Source organism: Salminus brasiliensis, chromosome 9 (genome assembly GCF_030463535.1).
Source record: "Salminus brasiliensis chromosome 9, fSalBra1.hap2, whole genome shotgun sequence".
NCBI lineage: Eukaryota > Metazoa > Chordata > Actinopteri > Characiformes > Bryconidae > Salminus > Salminus brasiliensis.
In genome coordinates, this window is record NC_132886.1 from 10624553 (window position 1) to 10644871 (window position 20319).

Genomic DNA, 20319 nt, shown 5'->3' on the forward strand with positions numbered 1-20319 from the left:
TTGTAGTTCAATACTTTGGACAACAGAGGGAGCTAAAAGAGCAGACAGACAGCACTAAATACTGCTAGGCCTGATGAATAAGCACAGCACCCGAATGAAGTAAGAGTTTAGTAACACTTTTTAAACGTGATTTTTCAGCTTAAACAAATCATTTGAGAAAAGACGAACGTCTGTGTTCAGCAGGTTGCTCTTAAGAGAGAGAGGAAAGACAACACGTTGAACTGATACTGAAATCACATATGAGCGTCGTTTCAACAGTGACTCAACATCCACAGGTTTGCGGAGTTTGTGGGATGAGATCACGTGTAAGCCACTTAAATTCAGAGCAATATTTGCGCCATTTTTGTTCGCATGTTTCAAAGGAAGCACAGTGGACTTTTAAAACACACTGCTTTTAAATAATTAAGCATTAAATAGTCTTGCAAACTATTGATAAAGTTTTAAAAACACTAGAAAATACTTGTAATCATCCACGGGTAGAGCTAATGCATTTACTTAAGAGCTACCAAAAAAAACTGAACAAAGTAAAAACGTTTCTTCTTTTTTTGCATTCACCTGTAATTATAAGACTAACCACTCTGAACATGCACTCTTCCTCCCATACTCTATAAAGAGCAGAGAACGGTCATCAATGATAAAGGCCTTTGATGAATATCACAAGCCGATACCCGATTCGCGCTCAGAAGAGTGCATCGCTACTCGTCATCGTGGTTAGGGAGACGTAACACTTTCTAATCACACTTCCAAGTTAGGAACTATAGAAATGATCCCTGAAAGTATAGTCTTAACTTCTCTCGGCGCTCGCTGCTCCACTACCTTAAATAACTACAACGCACGGAGACGGTGGACTGAGCGATTATACGTTGAGACACGCGTAGAGAAAGTTGAAGCCCCAAGAACGAGTTCAGATACACATATGATAAACTACAGTTTATAAATAAAAAACCACATGCAGAATGATCTGTGTCGATTAAGAATTTATGCTGTTTTCATTGGTATGGGATGTACGCACAGGAAAGTGCTAAATGAAATCAAACAATAAATCTTAGCCTGTAGTTCACTTGTAGAAGTTAAGATGAAAAGACTGTAAGGCTCATAGACCTTATAGTGAGAGCTTATAGTCTATATTTTCAGCCTTAATCTTACTTCTCGTCTGTCAGATGAGGTACAGTTCTGCTGTGTTTGTACTGTATTCAATAAACACTGAGATTTATCACACAACGTCCTGGAAAAAGACTCCCGGACCCCCAGTTTCCAAGGATTTCTTTGTCTTGTAGTTCAATACTTTGGACAACAGAGGGAGCTAAAAGAGCAGACAGACAGCACTAAATACTGCTAGGCCTGATGAATAAGCACAGCACCCGAATGAAGTAAGAGTTTAGTAACACTTTTTAAACGTGATTTTTCAGCTTAAACAAATCATTTGAGAAAAGACGAACGTCTGTGTTCAGCAGGTTGCTCTTAAGAGAGAGAGGAAAGACAACACGTTGAACTGATACTGAAATCACATATGAGCGTCGTTTCAACAGTGACTCAACATCCACAGGTTTGCGGAGTTTGTGGGATGAGATCACGTGTAAGCCACTTAAATTCAGAGCAATATTTGCGCCATTTTTGTTCGCATGTTTCAAAGGAAGCACAGTGGACTTTTAAAACACACTGCTTTTAAATAATTAAGCATTAAATAGTCTTGCAAACTATTGATAAAGTTTTAAAAACACTAGAAAATACTCGTAATCATCCACGGGTAGAGCTAATGCATTTACTTAAGAGCTACCAAAAAAAACTGAACAAAGTAAAAACGTTTCTTCTTTTTTTGCATTCACCTGTAATTATAAGACTAACCACTCTGAACATGCACTCTTCCTCCCATACTCTATAAAGAGCAGAGAACGGTCATCAATGATAAAGGCCTTTGATGAATATCACAAGCCGATACCCGATTCGCGCTCAGAAGAGTGCATCGCTACTCGTCATCGTGGTTAGGGAGACGTAACACTTTCTAATCACACTTCCAAGTTAGGAACTATAGAAATGATCCCTGAAAGTATAGTCTTAACTTCTCTCGGCGCTCGCTGCTCCACTACCTTAAATAACTACAACGCACGGAGACGGTGGACTGAGCGATTATACGTTGAGACACGCGTAGAGAAAGTTGAAGCCCCAAGAACGAGTTCAGATACACATATGATAAACTACAGTTTATAAATAAAAAACCACATGCAGAATGATCTGTGTCGATTAAGAATTTATGCTGTTTTCATTGGTATGGGATGTACGCACAGGAAAGTGCTAAATGAAATCAAACAATAAATCTTAGCCTGTAGTTCACTTGTAGAAGTTAAGATGAAAAGACTGTAAGGCTCATAGACCTTATAGTGAGAGCTTATAGTCTATATTTTCAGCCTTAATCTTACTTCTCGTCTGTCAGATGAGGTACAGTTCTGCTGTGTTTGTACTGTATTCAATAAACACTGAGATTTATCACACAACGTCCTGGAAAAAGACTCCCGGACCCCCAGTTTCCAAGGATTTCTTTGTCTTGTAGTTCAATACTTTGGACAACAGAGGGAGCTAAAAGAGCAGACAGACAGCACTAAATACTGCTAGGCCTGATGAATAAGCACAGCACCCGAATGAAGTAAGAGTTTAGTAACACTTTTTAAACGTGATTTTTCAGCTTAAACAAATCATTTGAGAAAAGACGAACGTCTGTGTTCAGCAGGTTGCTCTTAAGAGAGAGAGGAAAGACAACACGTTGAACTGATACTGAAATCACATATGAGCGTCGTTTCAACAGTGACTCAACATCCACAGGTTTGCGGAGTTTGTGGGATGAGATCACGTGTAAGCCACTTAAATTCAGAGCAATATTTGCGCCATTTTTGTTCGCATGTTTCAAAGGAAGCACAGTGGACTTTTAAAACACACTGCTTTTAAATAATTAAGCATTAAATAGTCTTGCAAACTATTGATAAAGTTTTAAAAACACTAGAAAATACTCGTAATCATCCACGGGTAGAGCTAATGCATTTACTTAAGAGCTACCAAAAAAAACTGAACAAAGTAAAAACGTTTCTTCTTTTTTTGCATTCACCTGTAATTATAAGACTAACCACTCTGAACATGCACTCTTCCTCCCATACTCTATAAAGAGCAGAGAACGGTCATCAATGATAAAGGCCTTTGATGAATATCACAAGCCGATACCCGATTCGCGCTCAGAAGAGTGCATCGCTACTCGTCATCGTGGTTAGGGAGACGTAACACTTTCTAATCACACTTCCAAGTTAGGAACTATAGAAATGATCCCTGAAAGTATAGTCTTAACTTCTCTCGGCGCTCGCTGCTCCACTACCTTAAATAACTACAACGCACGGAGACGGTGGACTGAGCGATTATACGTTGAGACACGCGTAGAGAAAGTTGAAGCCCCAAGAACGAGTTCAGATACACATATGATAAACTACAGTTTATAAATAAAAAACCACATGCAGAATGATCTGTGTCGATTAAGAATTTATGCTGTTTTCATTGGTATGGGATGTACGCACAGGAAAGTGCTAAATGAAATCAAACAATAAATCTTAGCCTGTAGTTCACTTGTAGAAGTTAAGATGAAAAGACTGTAAGGCTCATAGACCTTATAGTGAGAGCTTATAGTCTATATTTTCAGCCTTAATCTTACTTCTCGTCTGTCAGATGAGGTACAGTTCTGCTGTGTTTGTACTGTATTCAATAAACACTGAGATTTATCACACAACGTCCTGGAAAAAGACTCCCGGACCCCCAGTTTCCAAGGATTTCTTTGTCTTGTAGTTCAATACTTTGGACAACAGAGGGAGCTAAAAGAGCAGACAGACAGCACTAAATACTGCTAGGCCTGATGAATAAGCACAGCACCCGAATGAAGTAAGAGTTTAGTAACACTTTTTAAACGTGATTTTTCAGCTTAAACAAATCATTTGAGAAAAGACGAACGTCTGTGTTCAGCAGGTTGCTCTTAAGAGAGAGAGGAAAGACAACACGTTGAACTGATACTGAAATCACATATGAGCGTCGTTTCAACAGTGACTCAACATCCACAGGTTTGCGGAGTTTGTGGGATGAGATCACGTGTAAGCCACTTAAATTCAGAGCAATATTTGCGCCATTTTTGTTCGCATGTTTCAAAGGAAGCACAGTGGACTTTTAAAACACACTGCTTTTAAATAATTAAGCATTAAATAGTCTTGCAAACTATTGATAAAGTTTTAAAAACACTAGAAAATACTTGTAATCATCCACGGGTAGAGCTAATGCATTTACTTAAGAGCTACCAAAAAAAACTGAACAAAGTAAAAACGTTTCTTCTTTTTTTGCATTCACCTGTAATTATAAGACTAACCACTCTGAACATGCACTCTTCCTCCCATACTCTATAAAGAGCAGAGAACGGTCATCAATGATAAAGGCCTTTGATGAATATCACAAGCCGATACCCGATTCGCGCTCAGAAGAGTGCATCGCTACTCGTCATCGTGGTTAGGGAGACGTAACACTTTCTAATCACACTTCCAAGTTAGGAACTATAGAAATGATCCCTGAAAGTATAGTCTTAACTTCTCTCGGCGCTCGCTGCTCCACTACCTTAAATAACTACAACGCACGGAGACGGTGGACTGAGCGATTATACGTTGAGAGCTACAGAGAAAAGTTGAGACAGGATTTCATACACGTTATGCTTTAAATAAAAATATTCTGCTATATTATTATACTGTTATTCAAATTCATTTGCAATAAAAGGAGAAATTCGGTTTTTATCTTTCAATATCTTTTTACCCAGAATACGTTGCGCCGATATACAAATGTCCCTGTTTTCATTGGTGCGTTATGTACGCAGCGGAAGCTCCCGTTTTTAAACGGTTTGATTTTAGTAAAATTCAGCACTGGGTAGAATATCACATGCTCTCTCCTGTGTGTTTATTTCTGGATGTGTGAAAAATAAACGAATGCTTTATTTTCATGTTTACGTGGTAAAATCAGAAACCTGAAAGCCGTCTCTTAAAACAGTCCCCGGGAAATCAGTCGCATGTTTCTAGTTCCGCCATGCTAAACTCTTCACCAGTGCGTCTGATCTTAGACAGCATCGTTAGATTTGCTTCGTTTGTAAAGCTCATGTCATGTTTAATGGTTTTAGTGCCAGCTGTGTAGAAAGGAGAATGATTATTTTACAGGGAAAGCGACACAAAGTATTCAGCTAATTATAACATAAACTAACTAATTTTAAAACGTGCACAGAATTACTCAAAAAGGATACTAAAAAAGCCAAACACAGTCAAACTTACGATTACTTCTATCATTGAACTGAGATAATTACACTAACCACTCTGAACATGCACTCTTCCTCCCACACTCTATAAAGAGCAGAGAACGGTCATCAATGATAAAGGCCTTTGATGAAGATCACAAGCCGATACCCGATTCGCGCTCAGAAGAGTGCATCGCTACTCGTCATCGTGGTTAGGGAGACGTAACACTTTCTAATCACACTTCCAAGTTAGGAACTATAGAAATGATCCCTGAAAGTATAGTCTTGACTTCTCTCGGCGCTCGCTGCTCCACTACCTTAAATAACTACAACGCACGGAGACGGTGGCCTGATTGACGTTAGACGTGTCCACGGAACAAACGCACACCCAGTACACCTAGACACCTTCAGATAGACATATCATAACCTACTTACACGTACGATACAGCTTACACATTAGTATTATATTTTATATGTAAATAACTGTATAATACATTGCGTCGACATTTTATTCACATTTTACTTCACTTAAACATTTGAATGGAAGACTTAATTACAAGATTTTTCAATCAAGCAATTATTATTAAAAATTCATTCGTAATAAAAAGAAACTCTGTTTTTATTCGTTAAAACTCTCTCATCCCAGAATGCTCCGCGCCGATAAACAAATTACTCTGTTCTCATTGGCTCTTGCATTCGATGTAGCTAGAATACACAGATGAGACGGCCACGGCATTGTTAAACGCTCTCCGTTTGAGAAGAGCTTTATTAAAATAAAGCACTGATTACAACAGCATATGCTCGCTGCTGTTTTTTGTTCGGGATGTACCAAAAATAAACAAATACTTTACGAGGTAAAACCAGAAAACTAATGCACGTCCGGTAAATCAGTCCCCGGGAAATCAGTTAGCTACGTGTCTCTAGTTCCACCATGCTGGCCGCTTCAGACGCGTGTCTAATCTGGCAAATAAAGTTCATACAAGTGTAGTAAGCTTCCTTACTAACAGTTGGACGCGTTTTCCTATCCTCTCCAACAGACTGCCGATGCTGTGAAAATCCAAATAAAAGAATAATTCCTAACAAAAACTGTCAGGTAACTGATCATACTCTAAATAGCGTTACAATTCACTGATATGTTTAAATAATCTGTTTGTGCTTGTTTAATTAAAACATGCCCAGAAGTGATTAACGTTTAATCTGTATATCTGTGAAAAGATATCTCTTTGAGAACTCATTGGTCACTCCTTCTACAGAAGCTCGAAGCCCTGGTGTAATCATGGATGATCAGTTATTGTTCTCAAGCCATGTTGCAAATCAGACTCGGTCCTGCAGATTTCTCCTGTACAACATCCTCTCTAGAGAGGCCGACCAGGTGCTCGTTCAGTCCCTTAGACAGCATCGTCACTTCCAGACTTGACTACTGCAGCTCTCTTCTGGCTGGTCTCCCTCTGCGCACCATCAGGCCCCTGCAACTCATCCAGAATGCAGCGGCAAGGGTCATCTTCAACGTTTATAAGTTTAGCCATGTCACTCCTCTGCTGCGATCACTGGCTTCCTGTAGCTGCCAAGACTCAAAACCCTGACCCTGGCCTACAAAGCCAAGACTGGACCAGCTTCTCCGTACTTGATGGCAATGGTCAAAAGCCGATCCGCACCAAGAGCCCTTCCAGTTTTAAGTACATCTTGGCTCGACCCCCCATCCCTCAAAATCCACGAAAGACAAGCTTCCAGGCTTTTTTTCTGTCCTGGCATCAAAGGGGTGAAGCCAATTTCCCCTGGGTGTCTGAACAGCAGAGTCGACCCACCTCTTTCAGGAGTACTTGGGCGAAGAGTAGAGTATAATGGTCTCCGTATTGACTTGTGTTTAGTAGTGTCTAAGCTTAGAGGTATCTTTGAATTTTTAGTCTATTCAAAGTAGCTGAGGTTATTTTCTGAATAAACATAAGAGCATCTGCTAAATGCCTTAAATGTAAAAGATATATTTAGCTGAAGGTCATAAATACAGAACCCTGGGCACACAAAGGCCATAGATATTTGACAGTACCATTGAGTGGACTTTCTGCCACTGTTTGTGAAGGACAATTTCTAGGCTTGATTGCAAATGACTTTTAGAAATGCAACAAAGCATCTCAGATTAATAAACATTTAAATAAAGAAAAAAGATGGCACAATATAGACATATTTAATAAGACAAAGTCAATAAAATTGCATGAAAAAAAAATTACATTCTGGTTTCAAACTGCAGTTCTCAAGTGAGTATTTAGTCAGCATATCAGTAGTAACCAACAGCAGCTCACTACACATGAACTGACTTCTAGGATTAGAAGACTTGACTTCTTGGATTAGCCTTAACATCCCTTCAATGGGTTGACTCAGAACTGTCCAAGGTCCACGCCAACTATCATCACAGCACCATTAAATAATTCTTACACAATTCAAATTAAACCTTCTACACAGCTCATGCAGATAGATTGTCTTTGGGTGCACAACATGTCTTAGATCCTCATAGACCCAATGGTTCAAGTTCGCAAGAGAGTTCTGAATAACGTGGCATGTGTCCCTCCTGATGTCTGCCTATTCAACAGCAGTGGTCATCGCGGCACAGCTTCAGAAGACACCATATATCCTTTCCCTGCTGGAATACCAGAACTGAGGGCTGTGATCCAGCTACCAGTGTGACGAAGCGTCAGCAGGATTTCAAACACTACAAACAGGTACAACAGAACTTCACAGTTGAAGACATCCATGACTTACAGTATAATACAGGAATGGCCAGTAATTAAGAAAAATAAAAGGAGCACACCTTGATTGATGGCTAGAATTTTTGAGTGAAAGTTCTTGGGGTTGGGTTTCTTCACCATGTACTCATCAATCGGCAGCCTCGCCATGTGCACACCGAGCTCTTTTGCCCTTGTGTAACTTATTTTCTGTTGGAGATTCAACATTAAGTAATCAGGATCAGTACAGTTCAATCACCTTCAAGTAAATTACAGTAACATGCCAGAATAAAACCTCACATCATGGAAGCTTTCTCAAACTAATGAAGCTCAAGGTAAGCCTGGTAAATGGACTGAAAAGCTACAAGAGATAAACCTTCTGAATGCTCTCATCCACGAGACCTCCAAGAATGTAGACCTTGTCTTCATCAACTCGATCCAAAGCTGAAATGGGAACAGGGCAGAAGTTTGGGCAAAACCACTTTTTAAATGTGTGTCAGATACAATGATGTAAGTGTATTTTGTGCAAACCTTCACTCGCGTCTGGAGTTAAATAAATGATGTCTTGGGAAGGAAAGAGATCTATCCAGCTCTCTTCAGTGACATCTATCTGTTTAAAAAGTGCAACACAGTGAGGAGTTCTCAGAGCCAGCTGGAACCATTTGAAGTCTGTATTACACAAACGTTTCAGTCGATTATTTTACTATACTATACTATAATCTTAAATTCTATGTTTTTCTATGTTTATTTTTTTTTTGGTTATATGTTCTTATGTTTTCACAATACTTCCACTGTTCACTCTCAGTACTCACCAAGTAGTTCAGAAAGCCGGCATTCATTCTGATACATTCTCTGTAAAGCAGACCGTCCCTCTCTAGGTCAGTCAGGAAGAGGTGGAAAGGCTGTGAGGCTTTCTTATTGGACCCATAGAGTCTTCTTATTTGACCCGCAAGTCGACTGATCTCCTAGACGTATAAAAAAATGTTATGGACAATCAGAGATTACATTTAAATGATCTAAATGAAATTGTATCAGGGTGTTCGCCAACACTTACTGCACAATTATAATTTCTCAATAAATCAGTTTACAGGGAACAGAAGTATGATATGTGATAAGTATATGTATTAGTTTTTTACATTTTTACAGAGAGTCTCTCACTTTGTGTGACATGCAGTCAGTCATACTCAGATCCACACACAATCTTGGTCCACTTGTTCTGGCCTCCTCTAGTCGCTCTTTGGTGATCGCCTTGATGACACGTTTACTGAACTGGTGCTCCACGTCTATAGAAGACACAAATGCATTCAACAGGAATGCTGTTACAACACAATCATTCAGAAGCCAGACAACGCTTATGCTTATCAAGAGTATAGAGTACAGGTAACATCGCTGTCCAATGAAAAACATGTATCTCCATGATGATGACTTTACAGGAGAAGGCAAAAATGCTCTCTACTTTGAATGGAAGTCAAAATAAGAGTTTATTTGAAGTAATTTAGAGCATTTCTATTCATCCAGAATTATTGACTGTACAGAACTTTACATTATCATGTACAGAACAACTACAGGGTACAAATGACTAAAGATGGGAAAAACTGAGATACATGGTTTTATTATTCTGACAGCAGAGATATGGAAATTAATGTGAGGACCAGCTGAAATTAAAGGACTATCTAACTTCTGTGTACTGTATCCTTTAATAGATAACAGCTCCACCTACTGGCTGCACTCTAATATGCCCATAAAGAAACACCAGCACTGCCACCACCTCTGGACAAAAATTCATACTATAATTATTTTAAAAAAATATTTTTAATGTTTATATTAAATACAGCAGAGAATCAGGTTTGCATAACACATTAATACGAATCAACTGATTCTTATTTTGGCTCATTAAATAAAATGTCAAAAAATAATGCAAGCTACCTTTTTCTTGTTGGTTCTGCTTCCTCCTCTGTTTTTCTTCTTTCCTTTTGCTTTTCTTTGCCTCCAGCCTCCTCTCCCAGTTCCGTTGCTTTCTCATGACATTTTTCTGGACGATCACCACAAGAAAGACACAAAGAATTTTACTTGTATAAAGCAATTCTATCACATCCACAACTTACACTGATTTATATGTTTGCATCACTAAACAGATAGCTGACACTTTATCATGTACATTAGTCGTAGCAGGGCAATATAGTGTGTTTTGGTAGGATGACAGAAACAACATGTGAACAGCATCTGAATGATGCAAGAGGTCCCTTTGTAGCAGCAGTGTCCCCATCTGTGCATGTGGTCATCCTGCAGGTCACCAACTCACACCATAGAGCAACATGACAACATAACAACCTAACTCACAGCAGGAACCTTCAGCTCTCCTAGATCATATTTTATACAGCATCATCTTGCTGGATAAACAATTGCACACATTAAATAAGTGTTGTAATGACCTCTCAGATGCAGCTTAAACAATGCCACATTATTGTTATGATAAAGGTAAAGTGCACATATTTGTCACTGTACAGCGAAATGTGTCCTCCGCATTTAACCCATCTGTGGTAGTGAACATACACACACACACACACACACACACACACTAGTGAACTAGGGGCAGTGAGTGTGTGTGTATGTTCACTACCACAGATGGGTTAAATGCGAAGGACCCAGGGAGCAGAGAGGGTAAAGGGCCTTGCTCAAGGGCCCAACAGTGGCAGCTTGCCGAACCCAGGTATCGAACCCACAACCCTGTTATCGATAACCCGGCGCTCTAACCGCTGAGCCAGCACTGCCCATAGAGTTGTCTTCACTTCCTCTAAATAAAAGAGCTTAGTATCATACATAAAAGAACTTGGGTATAGTATGTAAACACTAGGGATGATCTAATATGGGTATTCTGGGCTTATGCTGAAATCTATTCTTTTATGTATAGCACAAATTTTAGAAATTGGGACTAATTGCTGACCCTCTGGATCAACATTGCAGAAAATTAAAACAGTTGAATGTTGGGTCACAAATGCAGGGAAATTCCAGCTCTTTCAATTCAGTAATGCAGTATCACCTAAACATTGGGAGCTCAGTCTTATGGTGGTTAATAATTACAACAATTATCAGTTTAAAGTATCGTTCACATGTAATGCAAATGCAAACTTACCCCCAAAACTCCATACAGGCCTAATGCAAACAGAGCATGTTTTGATAGTAATGGAAACCAATGCATTTACACATATCTTCCCATTCAGGCTACAGCTGATCAATGTAATAAAGATTTTTTCACCTTGGACTGCTTTGAGCAAAGCACAGCAGAGTGTATATATCACATATACAGTACAAGTCTTTTTTTTGACAATGTATTATGGTGCTTTACCATGTTAAAATGTACATAATTGTAGCCATAACTTGGCATAAGGTTCTCCAGTTGTTTACAGCTGGTCCCAGAGTTTATGTGCTAGTTTAAATGATGTACTGTTGTCCAAACATTAAGTATGTCCCTACAAAATCCCAATACTATATTTGAGCATCATGTCAGTCATGAAGACACAGTAAGAGCCCTGTTTAAATAAAAAGGACACAAGTGATACTAAACAGAGGTACAGACTGAACTCACAGAGCAGATCAGAGCAGGTTCCTCTCGGTTAGAGGGACCGGAGTTCACTTCCACATCAATACTGAGCAGCTCCATCATGTCAGGTAGCGTGTACTGCTGCTCTTCACAACGGGAGCTCTTCTCGGAGAGCTGCATGACTGCATTCATCTCCATGACGGAGTGTCTGAGGAAAGTACAGCGAAACTCTTAGAGCTCACAGTGACACAAAGCGACGGTACCACAGCTGAAGTAAGCATGGAGACTTCATGAGAGGTTGAATAAGTTGAGCAGTCGAGACGAAAATGTTTAGAAAAATGTTTAAACCACAAATAATCAACACAGTTTTCCTACACACACCTTACACACGCTGGTCTGTCGCACGTTGATGACGTAGACAAGTTTTGGTGTACTGAAAAACACGTAAACGTATGAAACCTCGCTGATACTCTCTCTTTATTATTATTATTATTATTATTATTAATAAACATAAATTATTATTATTACTATTACTATAAGCAGTCATAGTAAAAAAATATATAATAAATAATAAGGTTTTATACAAATACACAATGTAAGATTTATAATAATTGTAAATGAAAAAGAGCTAATATATTAAATTATAAATAGTAAACAATAAGAAAGCACAGATAAAAAACAAACACAAACTGTAAAATGTAAATAAACTAGGGGCATATAAAAAAGACATAGAAAACAAATATATGAAGTAACATACAATAAAATATATACAACGTTTTGCAAATAAAGGCAAATAATCAGCAGTGAAGGACTCATAGATCAGACGTTTGGTCAGTGTGAGCTTCATCACAGTGAACTACATGAGTGAACAGAGTCAGATGAAGACAGTCTGCTGACACTGGGAAAGTGATCATATCCAGAGCTGAAATATTGATGTTGAAATACAGTGTGATTATCGTCTCCAACAAGAGGACTCATATTTCCTGCTCACTGACCGAGCTCGCCAGCTGAGCTGATGGACAGGGTGAAAGGTGGGTGTGTTGTGTTCACTGGTTAAAGCAGAGTGGGGAAAAGCGAGTGCAGTAAAAACACTCATTGAAACAGAGCAGACAGTGAGACACTGTGAACGCTAGTACTAAGCTGAGACCTGTGACAGTGCTCAGTATAATGAGGAGAAGAGCTTTTATAGTCTGCAGATACACAACAGTGTGATCTCAGGAGCCCCAGAGAGTGTGTGTGTGTGTGTGTTCTTAATGGCTGATTTTTTTATTACAACAATTAAAAGAAGGCAGAAGTGGGAGCATGGATGAAGCACCTCACTGTAAGTTATGCATCTTATACACATGATTTAAATAGGAATGCTTAACCACACCCTGTCTTTGAGTGTATTAGTACAGTGAAGTCAAAGTAAAACCAGATTACTGAATAAAATACTGGTCTTATTCTTACTGAAGGTTAAACAATCACAATGTTAAAGCTGAAACAGCAGCAAGATAAAGCCAATAGCTAACAGTAGTTAACTCATAATCTAATTAACAAACTCCTAAACATTATTACACATGTGCTAAATCAAACCACATCCATTTTAATATGTTTAAATAAACATTAATATTACTAATTAAAATATACATAGCATTACTGATAAAATTGTGGTAGCGGGTGGTCAGAGTTTATTAAAAAAATGCATTAATCACAACAATATTCTGTTATTACTTATGATTAATCACAAGTAAAAAAAAATTCTAGCACATCCTTGAATTTTTTGCAGGAGAACAAGTATCTAATGGCTAATAAACTGTCTAGAGGAATCCATTTTTTAAATAATCTCAGTGTAATTTTAAGAACTTTATCCTCAAACACGAAGAAGTTCTAACACAGACACTTTAATAGAGAAACTGCTTCAACTTCATTTTAAGAGATAAATGGATGATCAGTCATTGATTGGATTAAGTGAGCTAAGACAGGAGAAGCAGTGTGTATGTGTGTGTTATGCTTTAGTTAATCCATATTTCAGCAAAAATAGAGTGTAATCTACCCTCTGAGCTCAGTAGTGATGCTGTGTTCACATCACTAAGTAAAAGCAGAGAAAGTGAAGAAAGTGACTTATGGGAGGAAGTTGGGGCCAAACTGGTTAAGTTTATTAATTTGCATTTTTAAAAGGTTTAACACATTTAAGTTTACAGATTCATTGTGTGTTAACATGGTAATGTTGATAGGGCTAATGATTAGAAATCTTTTTTTTTTTATTTAATACGATTTTAAGGCATCCATCCCATATAATGTACACTGTGTACAGAATTGTTAGGCAAGTTGTATTTGAGAGGATTCTTTTTTTTATTAAACAACTATGTTCTCAATCAACCCAAAATAAAAATATCAAAGCTTAATATTATTGGAAGTTGGAGTGGGTTTTTCTTATCTTAGGAGGATATCTGTTTGTGCAGGTAACTATCACTGTGCAGAATTTAGTCAACTTAACAAAAAAACAAATATATACCCATCTCACTTGTTTATTTTCACCAGGTAAACTAATAACACAAAATTTAGAAATGAACATTTCTGACATTCAAAAACAAAACCAAAAACAAATCAGTGACCAATATAGCCACCTTTCTTTACGATGACACTCAAAAGCCTTCCATCCATAGATTCTGCCAGTTGCTTGATCTGTTTACGATCAACATTGTGTGCAGCAGACACCACAGCCTCAGAGAGGTGTACCGTTTTCCCTCCCTGTAGATCTCACATTTCATGAGGGACCACAGGTTCTCTATGGGGTTCAGATCAGGTGAACAAGGATGCATGTGATGGAGCATTGTCCTGCATGAAAAATCATGTTTTTCTTGAACGATACCGACTTCTTTCTGTACCACTGCTTGAAGGTGTCTTCCAGAAACTGGCAGTAGGTCTGGGAGTTGAGCTTCACTTCATCCTCAACCCGAAAAGGTCCCACAAGTTCATCTTTGATGATACCAGCCCATACCAGTACCCCACCTCCACCTTGCTGGTGTCTGAGTCAGAGTGGAGCTCTCTGCCCTTAACTGATCCAGCCTCGGGCCCATCCATCTGGCCCATCAAGAGTCACTCGCATTTCATCAGTCCATAAAACCTTAGAAAAATCAGTCTTACGATATTTCCTGGCCCAGTCTTGAGGTTTTATCTTGTTTCATGTTTAAAGGTGGTCGTTTTTCAGCCTTCCTTACCTTGGCCATGCCCCTGAGTATCGCACACCTTGTGCTTTTTGATACTCCAGTAACGTTGCAGCTCTGAAATATGGCAAAACTGGTGGCAAATGGCATCTGGCAGCTTCACGCTTGATTTTCCTCAATTCATGGGCAGTTATTTTGAGCCTTTTTTTTCCAACACGTTTCTTGCAACCCTGTTGGCTATGTGCCATGAAATGCTTGATTGTTCGGTGAACACGCTTCAAAAGTTCAGCAATTTCAAGACTGCTGCATCCCTCTGCAAGACATCTCACAATTTTTGACTTTTCAGAGTCCGTCAAATCTCTCTTCTGACCCATTTTGCCAAAGGAAAGAAAGTTGCCTAATAATTAAGCACACCTTATATAGGGTGTTGATGTCATTAGACCACACCTCTTCTCATTACAGAGATGCACATCACCTGATTTACTTGATTGGTAGTTGGCTTTCAAGCCTATAGAGCTTTGAGTAGGACAACATGTAAAAAAAGGATGATGTGATCAAAATACTCATTTGCCTAATAATTTTGCACACAGTGTATAAACTTTTATACAACTGTGACAAAGACCAATTAAGGAGGTATTTCTGCTTTGATACAGCAGGATCATGTGGACCTAAACAGAACTGTTTCTGCTTCTGATTGCACATGAGTTATTATTAGTGTTAAAAATGCTTCAACAGCTGTAAAAATGCGCCGTGAAATGACCTGTATGTCTTACATGAGCAATGCTTTTACAGACAACTAGGGAAAGTTCAATAGAGGCTTTGTCAACAAGAATATCTCATAAAATCAGACATATACCACTAATGTGCACCCACAGAAATTTTTAACATTTGCACGAAGACGTTTGTACGCATTTTATGTTTCACAAGGACCTCCCATCCACTAGTGGTGCTTAAAGAAGAACTGAGAAAACAGCAGTTCCACTGCGTTCTGCTTTTCTCTGTTATGGAGCTTCTAAAATATGGATTAATGAACAAAAAACTGTAATTTCATAATTCTCATTTTAAGTTTTACAGTAGGTTAAGTCTGGGTTGCGTCAGTAATTTGTGCATGTGCACAAGGGTCTAACTATATTTAGTACACATTGTATGAATCCTGAAATTGTCTTTTAGTCACTTATGCACAAATTTGAGATCAGGCTGCTGTCAAATAAGGGTGCTTTTACACATCCTGAATACAGAAGTCCACACCCAGGACCGATTTTGGACTTGTTTGGGGAATGGACCCATTATCACTGATTTGCTTTCACACAAAAGAATTCCATATGAACCATGGCTCAATTGCATTGCACAGTTTCAATCGCACATTCCTGCAAAATTGTAGGACCTAGATGTTTATTGATTTTGATTATTTTTCTTGGATGCAAATGTTCCAGCTGAGAAAAACAGTGCTTTTTGGAGTCATGGCATTTCACAGTGCAAGGACACCTGCAAACGAGGAGCCATTCTCATAGGAGAAGGTTTTTAGCCATCAGGCCCTCAGCTTTTGCCCAAGAGGACCATTTGAGAAAAGCTGACGTTTAATTTCGGGGCATCTTTAAAAATAACATAGGTATCTCTGTAGACTTTAATAATAGACTTTCTGTCATTTGAACCACAGGCTTAACAATTGCTTCATAGCTAAAAAATGCTGTTGGTGATTTTATTAACTCATATAAATTGTCTTCTAGTCTCATTAGATCTCATATGCTTTGTTATTATGCCTTTTTGTGTGGCATTCAAATGTTCAAATCGATCTGGTTCTTCACTAAACACCAGTCCTATTTTTATTTGTCGTAAAACATTGTTGTGAATGACTTGTTTATTAGTCATATTTCAATGATGATAAATGAATACATTGGAACTACACCCTTGTTGTTATTCAATGGCTGTGTAACAAAAGGTAATGATTATATAGAAATCTGCAAAAAGCCAAAAAAACACTTTGGCTGCTTAAATGGTTTTTAGTTAAATAATTAATCTCTGTGGAAAACATTTTGCATGTGGTTCTTTAAAGAACTTTTAAAAATGATTCTGTATAGCATCAAAAAGAGCTCTACTATTGTTACAAGTCATATAACCTTTTTTTGTTAAATATTAACAAAATATTTTGTTAAATATTAAATATTTTTGTTAAAATCTAAGAGTGTAGATTAGACCATTTCTGCTGACAATTTTCAGCTGGATGATGCATTGTTTATCTTTTCACTCAATTTGAATACCATAAAGAAAATGACAAGCAATTACTTGCTATGTGTAACTTTATTAATTAGTTTAAACTGTAATTAATTTTTACTTTTAATACACTTTTAATAAATGTCAAAGATAGGTGGCAGCAGTGGATATACAATGTTAACAGACAGACTGAAAACCAACTCCTCATCCTTGTCTATAACAAGCTTTATCTGATTTGAATCCCACGTTTGTCTTACTTGTGATTATGGTCCAACATTTTCTTTACAATAATAGTCATTTGCAGGCCAAGGTACACAACACCAGAAGAAATCAAAACAAGTGTTGCAATAAATGTAAGTTCTAACATGTGTTTGCGCTCACAGCTGTCACTCATGACCACAGCTACCTAGGGAGAAGCAGCAGTGTAGACTTCAGATGTGTTTGCATGAAAAAAATGAAAGAGAGTTTTCAGGCCAAATCTGCAGCTGGTGTCAGTGCAGTAAGCCTCCCTGTTAATCATTAGCACTACATTGTGAATAAATCCCCCCAGAGTTATGAAGAGAAATATCTGGGCAGTCTAAAACAAATGAGATGATTGTAGGAAAAACTAAAGAGCCATAGGAAGAGTTTAGGAAGGTGTAAAGTGTCATCTTTGTCTTTGGTTATTATTAATCTCAGAGAGAAGATGCTTGTTTTCACCAGTTGTGCAGATACCACATTTTAATCTCCACATTTTATTACATTACAGACTTCTACAATAGATTTGGTTCATGGTTCATCATGCCTTAAACGGCTGCACACAATTGCCAATAATTACAAAGTGAAAATAGGTTTTTAGAAAATATGCAATTTTATTTTACTGTCAAAAATAGGTCATTTGGAGGTACCTATCGGTCCACACCCATAGCCTAATACTTGGTTGATGCATCTTTGGCAGAAATCACAGCATTAAGGAGTCTTGGGAAAGAAGCTATGGGCTTGGCACACTTGTTTCTCGACCTTTTTGTCCATTCCTCTTGGCATATCCTTGCAATGTCCATTAGGTTGGATGGTAAGCCTTGGTACACAGCCATTTTAATCTTCCTCCACAGATGTTCAATTGGATTCTGGTCTGGGCCCTGGCTGGGCCGCTGAAGGACATTCACAGACTTTCTCTAAAGCCACTCAAACTCTGGAGCTGGTTTCCTTTAAGGAACTCAGTGTACTTAGCTATGGTAGACTGGAAACCACCTCCTCATCGTCATCTATGCTCCCATCACTTTCAACAAGACTCTTTGTTCCAATTTTGATTACTTGTGATGCCGTGCCATGATAGTCATTTACAGGCCAAAGCACACAACACCAGAGGAAATCAAAATACTACATCAAGTCTTGCAATGTATGTAAGTTCCGACACATGTGTTTGTACTCACAGCAGTCACAGACCACAACTACCTAGGGAGAGGCAAACAGTGTAGCTTCAGTAGGGATGTGTTTGACAAATACTGAAATGAGTTTTCAGGCCAGATCCTCAGCTGGTGTCAGAACAGTAAACCTTCCTGTTGATCATCAGCACTACACTGTGAAGAAATTACCCCAGAGTTCTGAAGAGAAGTATCTGGACGGCCCAGAACAGATTAGATGATTGTAGAAGAATTTTGTGATCATACACAGATGGTGCAAGTAGTTTTTGATGTATAGCACATTCTTAAACTATTAAGGAACTGTTTTGCCAAGGGTGGTGTATTTTAGACAGGGTATGGGAAGAACATTATATGACAGTACAAAGAGGAGCTGAACAAACTGCAAGAGACTGAGGCATTGAGGCTGGGAAATAAGCTTAAAATTGCCCACAGTCAATTGTAGAAACAGAAAATGAAGGTAAATCTCACAACTGAAATTTCTAGAGATGGCAGGGGGAAATATGTTTACAAAGGATCAAGGAAAACTGGTGCAATTGGATTCATAGCCAGTTCTTGAAGTATTTTCAACGTCTTTTAAGATCTTTGAAAGAATCTTTGCACATGGAGGTTATGACAACAACAGTTATGACTAAAATTGTGTATGGCTTAGCTTTTGGCTTATATTCTTAATTATGTCTATTTATTTAACTGTAGAAACATATTGGCATTATGATTATGAGGTCTGTCTTTTCTTAATTTCAGTTAGTTTGTTCACTTAATCACTTAATTTTGTTGATGAATTCTTATTTCAGAGGTTATTATTTACAATGCAAATTATTATCTTTGAGAGGGATTCCTTGACTAATCCAAAAGCAATTGTTTCCATATTTATTTGAACATTAAAATGAATACTTTTAAGTTTTCACAGACCTATCTGAGTGCTCTGTTCTTTCCTCCTCGCTACAATTTGCCATTGGGCATTTGGATGTTACAGCTTGCCTTCTCTAAATGGTGTATAGCCTTGCATCTGCTATCTACCCTTATTCAGGCACTGTCACAGGCAACCGTGCAGCTGTAGGTACTGAAAAGCTTTTGTTAGTGGGCTGGTTGTATGTTAATTGAAGCGATGTACATAAAATGTATCAATTAGGGACTTAACTGTTCATTAGTGGCTCCAATCTAAACCTATAAGAACTGCAAAAAATATCACAGATTTCTTTTGCAATACATTTTTGCAGTTAAATCAATTTATTATTTTAACAATATTTTCAAAAATGACAATATGAATGAAAATGAAATGAAAATGAAAATAAGCATTAATAAACATAATATGAACAGTATGTGGCTTTAACTATAAGGGCCACAAGGTGGACCCATTTAGCTATATGAGCAAAAAATTGTAAAGCTATGTAAGATTTCAATAACAGCATTTCTCAATGGATATCATCTCCATACTTTATGGAAAATGGAAGTTCTTAATATTGTGCCAAATATTGTGCTTATTGGATTTTAGGAAGTTGTCCCTTTAACTATTGTTAATGATGTGTTACACCTATACATCTGTTTGCATATCTTCAAATACGGCAGAAAGATCTCATTGTCTCATTTGAAAATGGCCAGTTGCAAATAATTGTCATTGATATCACATATATTTCTGCCATACCGAAACATCCTTTTTACAAAGAAAAACACAAAACCTGATTAGAGGGGATATGTTGTTGAAGTACAATATATCATCACTGTCCAATGAAAAACTTGTTTAAAAAATGGTGACTTTACAGGAGAAGACAAAATTGTGCCCTCTGAATGGAAGCTAATACAAAATAAGAGTTTATACCAAGTAATTTAGAGAACTTCTATTTGTCCATTCCTCCATAATTATTTACACAGTGTACAGATCAGCTACAGCTAAACTCTCCTAATTTGTCCAGATCCAAACCCTAACCTAACGCAAAACCCATCATCTTATGTCTTGTTGAAGTAATAAAATCTTGTAATATTCAGGAATTCTAACCAATGAAGGCAATGC

The 20319-nt window shown here is 37.9% G+C and overlaps 1 protein-coding gene and 5 non-coding genes across 6 annotated transcripts; all 6 read right to left on the reverse strand.

Moving 5' to 3' along the window:
* Positions 1-572: 572 nt before the first annotated feature.
* On the reverse strand, positions 573-786 carry LOC140563199 (small nucleolar RNA U3). The gene has a single exon (XR_011980418.1). It is a non-coding gene; the product is annotated as a small nucleolar RNA U3 (small nucleolar RNA).
* A 1057-nt stretch (positions 787-1843) lies between these two features.
* On the reverse strand, positions 1844-2057 carry LOC140563200 (small nucleolar RNA U3). The gene has a single exon (XR_011980419.1). It is a non-coding gene; the product is annotated as a small nucleolar RNA U3 (small nucleolar RNA).
* Positions 2058-3114: 1057 nt separating this feature from the next.
* Positions 3115-3328, reverse strand: LOC140563201 (small nucleolar RNA U3). Its single transcript, XR_011980420.1, has one exon. It is a non-coding gene; the product is annotated as a small nucleolar RNA U3 (small nucleolar RNA).
* Positions 3329-4385: 1057 nt separating this feature from the next.
* Positions 4386-4599, reverse strand: LOC140563202 (small nucleolar RNA U3). Its single transcript, XR_011980421.1, has one exon. It is a non-coding gene; the product is annotated as a small nucleolar RNA U3 (small nucleolar RNA).
* A 764-nt stretch (positions 4600-5363) lies between these two features.
* On the reverse strand, positions 5364-5577 carry LOC140563210 (small nucleolar RNA U3). Its single transcript, XR_011980429.1, has one exon. It is a non-coding gene; the product is annotated as a small nucleolar RNA U3 (small nucleolar RNA).
* A 1876-nt stretch (positions 5578-7453) lies between these two features.
* Positions 7454-11955, reverse strand: trmt10b (tRNA methyltransferase 10B). The gene is made up of 9 exons (XM_072688756.1): positions 11930-11955; positions 11594-11756; positions 9934-10039; positions 9166-9290; positions 8820-8972; positions 8539-8617; positions 8384-8451; positions 8094-8217; positions 7454-7994 (listed from the first exon to the last, which is right to left on the reverse strand). The coding sequence occupies exons 2-9, from the start codon at positions 11744-11746 to the stop codon at positions 7882-7884; spliced, it is 921 nt and encodes a 306-aa protein (XP_072544857.1). The 5' UTR covers positions 11747-11756; positions 11930-11955; the 3' UTR covers positions 7454-7881.
* Positions 11956-20319: the final 8364 nt, after the last annotated feature.